Here is an 8,471-nt window from a genome sequence, read left to right on the forward strand (position 1 = left end):
AGATTGGCAAAAGATACTCCAAAACCAATGCAATTATCTAAAATAAAAATAAAAAACTAGTCGGATTGTCGAGTGCAACAATCAAGGCTGCAGCCTGCAGGAACTAACAAATAAGTTCTCCGAGGTGTCCCGGTTTCTTGGAAAATAAACTTTTAGAAAAGAGAGATAATTTCAAGCTAAAAAATCATGTATTTACGCAAATAATTTTCTATCAATATGGATCTTATTTAATAGATTTCATTGAGATCTTTTAAATGGTGCAAAAAAAATTAAAAAATTATTTTTCATTTTCATTATATTTGAGCTTGAAATTACCATTCTTTTTGAAAAAGAAAGTTTAAAAAGAAAGCGGAACACCCATTGCACATTCGACCATCATGTCAACAAACAAACGAAATGAAAAATACGGCGGTAACCATTAGCAACAAGAGTTTACCAATAATAAAGTCTCAACTTGATTGCAAAACCATGCTGAAAAGAGAAATTTTAGAGCTGCTCCGGGGGGACCATTTTACAGCGCTACCCAGTTTCACTCTGCATTTACAACACGGATACCGATCTATGCTTACAGTAGGAAGCAAAATAGCTTTGCTCTAGGATCATTACACCCAGGGAAGACTGACTATATTGACAAAAAACCCAAAGCAATCTCCCCATTCAGCCCTCAAGTTAAGCCGGACCCAGCACACAAATTGCCACAACTTCAAGGGGCATCTTCTTGGGCTGCATTTATTGGGAAATAACAAACATTAAAGGGATTTTTTTTTGTGTCAATTCTAACAGGGAAAGCTGTGGGAAAATCATAAAGCTTCACAAACAGAGAGAGAGAGAGAGAGAGAGAGAGAGAGAGAGAGAGAGAGAGAGAGAGAGAGAGAGAGAGACTTACTGCTCAAAATAAAACCCTGAAGCAAGCTCTGGGCTCTCTCTGCCTGGTCTGGAGTACCTGAAATTAGGATGGTCTTCTCTGTTGTCTCTGGTCTATCTTCAATGAGTTTAACACTAGCCCCGGATAGCTGTTTTGATTAAGAATAATTCAACGTCTATAAACTAGGCCCCAGTTAAACACTCCAAATTTTACTTTGTGTGATCATTCGATACTTTTGTTTTCACAAATTTATCTGATCTTTCCATAAGGTTAGTGATATAATGAGATATCTTTTATTTTCTTTCTTAACATTATCGTAGATAAATACAACCTAAAGAGTCTATCATCGTAGTCCCTAGACTTACCTCACTGATCTGCGCAAGTTTGTTTTTTGATTTTGTTATGAGTTTCGGAACTGCATGCTGTGGTATGACTACTTCCAGTATGCTCCTAGTGACAATTGGTACAGGGATTCTAGCAGCAAAATGAAGATAGGAAGTGAATACAAAAGTTAACGACTACATTGAAGCTTCAAAATTGTAAATGAAGAAGAGATCAACTACCTGTTCAACCCGCTTGGCATATCTTCACGACGCTCACTTTCAGTCTTCATTGTTGCACTAACAGACCCTACAGAGTCCTACAAAAGGACTGATTCTCAAGATCTACAAGCAAGGCTTGTTTGGAAATAGAAAAACTATAGCATTTGGCTCAGATGAAGTTATGGCAGTTCAGCCACAAACGTCATTGCGAAGTTTGTCGACTTCCAAAAGGTAAATGAAGTTTGTATAATGAAGTTACGTTTTTCACAGTATAATTTGTACGTTTTTCACTGCATAATTTGTACAAATTTTACATTATGCTACACGGACTTGGGCAAGAGTATCAAGGGTGGGTACGGGACCAAACATCAGGCCTTCCTAAACTTAAATCATGGGACAGTTAGGTAGAAGGTACGAGTACATGGATAGGGCCGGTTTGGCAAATAAGCCAAATGGCGTTTTCTTTTGTCCGTTATAATTTTTTCCCCTTATTTCTTGGTTTCGGGTTAAATCTTTGTGGGTTATTGGTTTTCTCAACGAGAGGAATCGAAAAAGTAAAAAATGGTGATCAAAACTCAAATTTTTTTTAATAAAGCCAAAAAAATTGATTTTTGACTTATTTTCTCTTTATTTAGAAAATTTTGAGTTCCGAACACAATTTTTTACTTTTTAGATTCCTCTCGTTGAGACTAACCAATAATCCACAAAAATTTGACATGAAACTAACAAATGCCAAAAAAAATTTGAACAAAGACAAAAAAAAAAAAAAAAAAAAAACCATTCGGCTTATTTGCCAAATTGGCCCTTAGTATTGTTATATCGCTCACAATACGTAAGATTAACATGCAATACATTACATATACTGGAAAATTATATGGGTTAAGATAAGAATGGTGTGGAATTGTTATTTCTCATTCATGAAATGTTGCTTTTCTAGCTAATATGAGCTTTTTTTCTTTCAAACATAATGGAAATAAGAGGATCCAAATGTCTACCTACCTTTGCTGGCAGCACTGCTGCCATGGTTTGTATATTTAGATAGTTTGCAGGAGGAGGGTCAGTCTCAGTAGCAGCATAACGTTCACGAACTGGAGTCACATTATGGGAAGAAGCTACCTCCAGTCCCACTGCATTCGCCACAGGGTTCGATGCAAGCATAGTTGGCGTTAGCATATCCTTTGGGAAGAACTCCTGATATAAGCAACTCCGTAGCCTTGACGTCACCTCAACAAGAGCCTCCCGAGATGCTTTTATCTCCCCTTCAATCTGTAGAGGAAAAGACGTTGATGATCAAAACTGAAAGTACTAAACAATACCCATGTCCTTTATTGGACACTTATGACACCTAGATTTCAGAACATTCAACAATCGTTCGCTATAATCATGTCACCCAAAAGATATCTCTGAAAAAAGGGACAGAAACAATACTAATTTGCAGGAGATACACGTCACGCATAGTGAAAACAAGTATCGATTTTCCATATCCACTCATTCTTTAAATCTGTATTTGAACTAACAAGGCATCTGTGTTTGAACTAACATTTTTTCATGCTAAGGGATATTTCACTGCCTAATGTGTTTGGTACTGCAGGTTTTCCTGATTAGGGATCCACAGAAAGACAAGACCCAACTAGATGCTCAAGACAAACTAATCTATGATCTGTCCAGCACATGGGGATCACCCATTCGTTCCTGAGACGAAGCAAAGAGGTCACTTTAGCTCATCGTACCAGACTGGTTTAGTTCAGTTATATAGTTTCTTTGTTTAGGTTAGTAAAAGAGTGCTTTCTCCTCCACACTTTTAGCGACAAACCTGTACAATCTCATCAGTCCCTGAAACACAAACTGGAAGTTCTTCCCTGTGCAGGATTTGTATGTTTGCACCAGTTAATCTTCTTATCTCAGCTAATGATGCGTCCCTTCCCTCTAAACATCCAATATCGCCCGATGGAACAACTAATCGAGTAGTAATTCTATTTTCTTTTTCTGGAACAAGGTCAACAATGCGAGTTTGGATGTGTAACAAAGCTTCTTGGGCAGGAAACAGCTCATCGTCAGGACCCTGGGAACATACATATACCACCACAAATGTCAGCACATAAAACAATGCAGAAAGATGAAAGGAATCATTTGAGAAAGAACATTAACAATCGTACAACTAGTATTATCAACTTATTGTTGGATTTTAATACGATTGCTATACCAAAAAAGACCCGGAATGAGGAAAATGAAAATGATGAGATGTTTTACCATTTTGAAAACTTAACAGGTCAACCTATGTCACATTGACTCATAAGAAACTTGAGAAAGGCGTGGGATATGCATCCCATATGAGTGGTTGAACACTTGAACATCAACCCAACAAGTCAACAACCATATTTAGTGCCCCCAAACCGCGCGAACTGGTCACACCTATTACATATATGGTAGACAAATATGAAGCACCAACACACCTAGGAGATCGCCGTACACACGCCAAAGTATGTATGGGACGTGCCAAGCGGCTTGTCTTTTAAATCTAAAGGTTTTTGTGGTCGGACGCCTGACACTTGGGTTGACACACATCGGGACACGGAGGGGTGACTTTTGTAAATTTTGAAAGATTATTCAGGAGTAAATATGTAACTTCAAAAATATTGGGCTAAAATTGTAATCTAAAACATATGTATTTATTTAGGCACACAATTAGTTGATCACGCATTCGAGGGAAGCCCAACCTAAATCTTTAGTGGTTACAATGTAAGTACAGAGCACTAAAAAGATTTAAAAACACTTTTGCCGTGTCACCCGCTGTGTCTCTGTACCCATTTTTTGAGAATTTCCGTGCCCATGCTCATGTCCATTTCCATAGGTGCTACATAGGTTATACGTAGATAGCAGGTACCTCATCAGATGAAATGATAATTATCTGCTCATTTGACCCAGCCACTGGATCAGCAACCTTGACATCCACACCAATTTCATTTTGAAGCAACTCTATGATTCCATCCGACTCTCCAACAACACGGTCAACCCTGTCAATGGGGCAAAGTATCTGAAATACAAGATCGTCACCAGAAAATAGGTGTGCATTGTCAGCTGAAGGAGCGGACCCAAGCTCCATTTCATACCCGGATGAACGTGGGTTATAGTTATTGCTTCTTTCACTGGTGTAACCACCAGATAATCTTGACCCAAAACCATCCACAGATGTTCTACGTGGTGTATTGTTCATGTGAGGAATAAAATCATCATCAGGAGGATAGAACCGCTCTGGTGACTGCGGTCGACCATGATAATTAGTGCGATCACGATGTTGGCTCTCCCTCAAGCGTGATGAAATAATTGACATAGCATTCTTCACAGCATTCATATCACCAACTACCTGTGAGGAGACAAAACCACAAATATCATAAGGCCTTTTCACATAAGCTACACCTACAGGTATACATGTATAAACGTATTTACTAACTGTTATGACCCATCATATCGGACATGTATGCGGAGGTAGTATCAATGCACAAGCTAAATATAAAAGGTCAACAAAATGATGGCATATATAGACTACTGTACTTAATTTCTGCCATAGTTGAACTGATGGATAGCTGAAACCGAAACACAATATCAAGTTTTCCAAGAGTAATTGCTAGTCATAAACCTTCCATACAGTCTCTACCCACATTAAAAAGGCCGTTGTTTTGCTCCAGTTTCTAAATCCCTGCCCTTCTCAATTGGGATTGCTTAAATCAATCCACAAGGTCCCTTCAAACATGGGGAAATCAACCACTCTTGTGTCAATTTTCAAGAAAAAAGAAAAGAAAAACACTCCCATCATTTAAGTTTGGTAACGATAAACTTATCGTGGACAATGCCCACCAGCCCACTGATCAAAACAGGAAGACAATATCACACTAACCTCAACATCAGACAACATCCAAACATGGAATCCAACAACTAGAGCTTCGTTGAGGATGTTAGGCCTGATATAATACTTCAATCAGTACCCACAAAAGGCTATCTAACTCCCAAGAGTTGAGCTAACCAATACCCACGTAAACCCTTCCAAAATGGGGAAGTATATAACAAAAAGATGAAACAAACCAACTGATAATGATTTGTCTAAAGATTTAGAAAGAAACAGAGAACTGCCTCTTGTGACTTTTATTTGTAGTTCATCGTTTGTATAACCGTGAGTGCCAGAGCCTACACATAGAATCAGTGCAGAGAAAATGAGCTGAATGTTCTAAGAAGTCAAGGCGACAGTCATGAGAACTTGGCCGAAAAAGCACATTCAAGATACAAAAAAGGTCCAAGACACATATTTAGCCTCAATCAGAGCAATGTAAAACCAGTGTCATGGCTCATTTCTTCGCCAGCGATTCAAGTAGATGTGTCAATGAGAATGTGATGATTATAAGATCAAGGCAGTGTCAAATGCAGCATTTGAAGAGGTCCAACCAGGGGCAGCCACAAGGGGGTGCCAGGGGGTACCAGGGCTCAGCTCAAATCAAAATACTTTCACATGTTATACTAGTCTGTCAGCTTTTCGTGGGATTGGCCCTTGCAAGTTCCTTGAATGAGAAAAAATATTAAAAATCTTAAATAGGTGTGCAAACAAATCCTAAAATTCTAAGTTATCAACCATTTTTTGGTCATTTGTATAAAATTAAATGGCAGCTATTCGTATGCATAAAATCTAGTCTCTTCCTTGGACCTAGCAGAATACACTTTTTGTTATGAATGTCGAAATGCATGTGGTTCAAGCCCCCTCTAGGTACAAAATCTGCGTCTGCCACTAGGCCCACCAAACCACAATCAGCTTCAATCAAAGCCAGATCTCAATTCACCAGGAATTCAAATGAACTTCAGTTTCTTATCCACAAGCTTGATTTCTAGTCCTTATTAAGTTTAAAGCTGTAGTCCTGTAGATTCCCAACAAAGACATGAAAGTTTAAAAGAAAAACTACCACTAAACCTGAACAATTTCCTCCGAAGCAAAACATACCAAGGAAGAGAGTGATCCTTAAAATTCTAAATTAGCAACCATTTTTTGGGTCATATATATAAAATTAAATGGAAACTATGCATATACACACAAGCTAGTCTCTTCCTCAGCCACCTCAGGCATAGCAAAATACACTTTTGTCAATAGTGTAGAAATGCATGTGGTCCGAGCCCCCACTAGGTACAAATTCTGCATCCGCCACTAGGTCCAACAGACCACAATCAGCTTCAATAAAAGCAATAAGACCAGAGCAAGATCTCAATTCACCCGGAACTCAAATGAATTTCAGTATTTACTTATCCATGAACTTGTTTTCTAGTCTTTATCAAGTTGAAAGCTGTAGATACCCAATGAAAGATTAAAAATAAACGACCAAAAAACCTGAACAATTTCCTCCGAAAGTGAGGTATACCGAGGAAGAGAGCCATCCTTAAAATTCTAAATTTGAACCATTTTTTGATCATGTGCGTAAAATCAAAAGGCAACTAAGCATATACACACAATCTACTCTCTTCCTCGAACCTAGCAGAATACACTTTTGTCATTAATGCAGAAACGCAGGTAGTTCGAACCCACACAATCTAATCTCTTCCTTGGACCTAGCAGAATATACTTTATGTTATCACTGTAGAAATGGATGGGGTTCGAGCCCCAGTAGGTACAAGTCTGTGTTTCACCACTGGGTCCAACAGACCACAATCAGCTTCAATAAAAGCAAGATAAGACCAGAGCCATATCTCAATTCACCAGGAATTCAAATGAATTTCAGTCTTTTACTCGTCCATGAACCTTTTTTTTCTAGTCTTTATCAAGTTCAAAGCTGTAGATACTCGATGAAAGACAAAAATAAACGACCACAAAACCTGAACAATTTCCTCCGAAAGCGCGACACACCGAGGGAGAGAGTGATCCCTAGGCAAAATCCTAATGTGAGTCTTAGTCTCCATCCTCATTTGCTCAATTATCTTCCCTCCTTTCCCCAACAAACTCCCCACGTGCATCCTCGACACCACCAGTCTCGTGGCAACCCTATTCCCCCCTCCGCCCCGCCCGTAATCGACGTCATCCTCTCCCCCAACATACCCACCCGCATCACTCTCCAGTATCCTCTCATGAATCAAAAACAACGCTTCCTGGGCCGGCGAGAATGACGGCATTCTCCCCTCCGGATCCCGCCGCCTCGTGTCCGTTATCTCAATTATTCTCTCCTCGTCACCAGGAATCAACTCGTGCACGTTGATCCAAGCTCCCGTGTGTTGCCTAATGGCTTTGATTATGCTCCCTGATTTACCTATCACGCCGCCGGCCTTCAGGTCGTGGCAGAGGATGCGGTAGCTGGTCGTGACCATGAGGGAAGGATCCTGGGTTTTCCGGCCGCCGCCGTGCGGGGCGGCGGAAGGGCGGCGGTGGTCGTAATGGTGGTGGCTGCTGCTGTGACTGCGGTTGCTGTAGCGTTGTTTCGTACGGGGTGGGTTTTCGGACTCGTAATCTTGGTCGTAGTAGTAGCGCTTGGATCTTGATCGGTCCATATCTGGGGTTTCAAAACTCGAGTATCAATGGAGTAATAATGTGCTCAAAATCTAGGAAATCCGAGATTAGGTTTTGCTCGGGAGAGGTATTCGTTACCGTCCTCGGAGTTTTTCGTGTTGCTTGGGAAATTTTGAGAGAGAGTTCAAACCCTAAAAACTAAGCTCAGCAGAGCAGGACAGGACAGTCACATAACATGTTTGAGGTGTCTGATTACTGTACTGTCTTTCTTTCTCTCGCTCTCTCTCTCCCCTCGTTCTCTCAATCTCTCTCTCTCTCTCTCTCTCTCTCTAAACATGTCTACAGGAGGTGATGTGGCGAGGGCAGACTTTACCAAAGCAAAAGCACAACACGTAGGCTTCAGCTTCATGATTGGTTTTGTTTTGCAGTGCGACGTCGTTTGCGGGTCAGTTTTTTAGTTTTGTGCTCTTTATTTCTATTTGAAGGCCTTAGGCCCAGAAAGGGGAAAGCAGCTAGGGCCGTATAACTGGCTGGGCCGTGGTTCTAGCACGAGCTACCCGATTTCAGCCCATAAAATATTTTGGATTTGGGC

At 40.2% G+C, this 8,471-nt stretch overlaps 1 protein-coding gene across 1 annotated transcript; it reads right to left on the minus strand.

Moving 5' to 3' along the window:
* Positions 1–394: 394 nt before the first annotated feature.
* LOC131300810 (RNA-binding KH domain-containing protein RCF3) lies at positions 395–8,243 on the minus strand. Its single transcript, XM_058326809.1, has 8 exons — positions 7,255–8,243; positions 4,292–4,771; positions 3,221–3,469; positions 2,407–2,673; positions 1,429–1,505; positions 1,231–1,339; positions 887–1,013; positions 395–723 (listed from the first exon to the last, which is right to left on the minus strand). The coding sequence occupies exons 1-8, from the start codon at positions 7,918–7,920 to the stop codon at positions 704–706; spliced, it is 1,995 nt and encodes a 664-aa protein (XP_058182792.1). The 5' UTR covers positions 7,921–8,243; the 3' UTR covers positions 395–703.
* Positions 8,244–8,471: the final 228 nt, after the last annotated feature.

Source organism: Rhododendron vialii, chromosome 9a (assembly GCF_030253575.1).
Source record: "Rhododendron vialii isolate Sample 1 chromosome 9a, ASM3025357v1".
NCBI classification, from domain to species: Eukaryota; Viridiplantae; Streptophyta; class Magnoliopsida; order Ericales; family Ericaceae; genus Rhododendron; species Rhododendron vialii.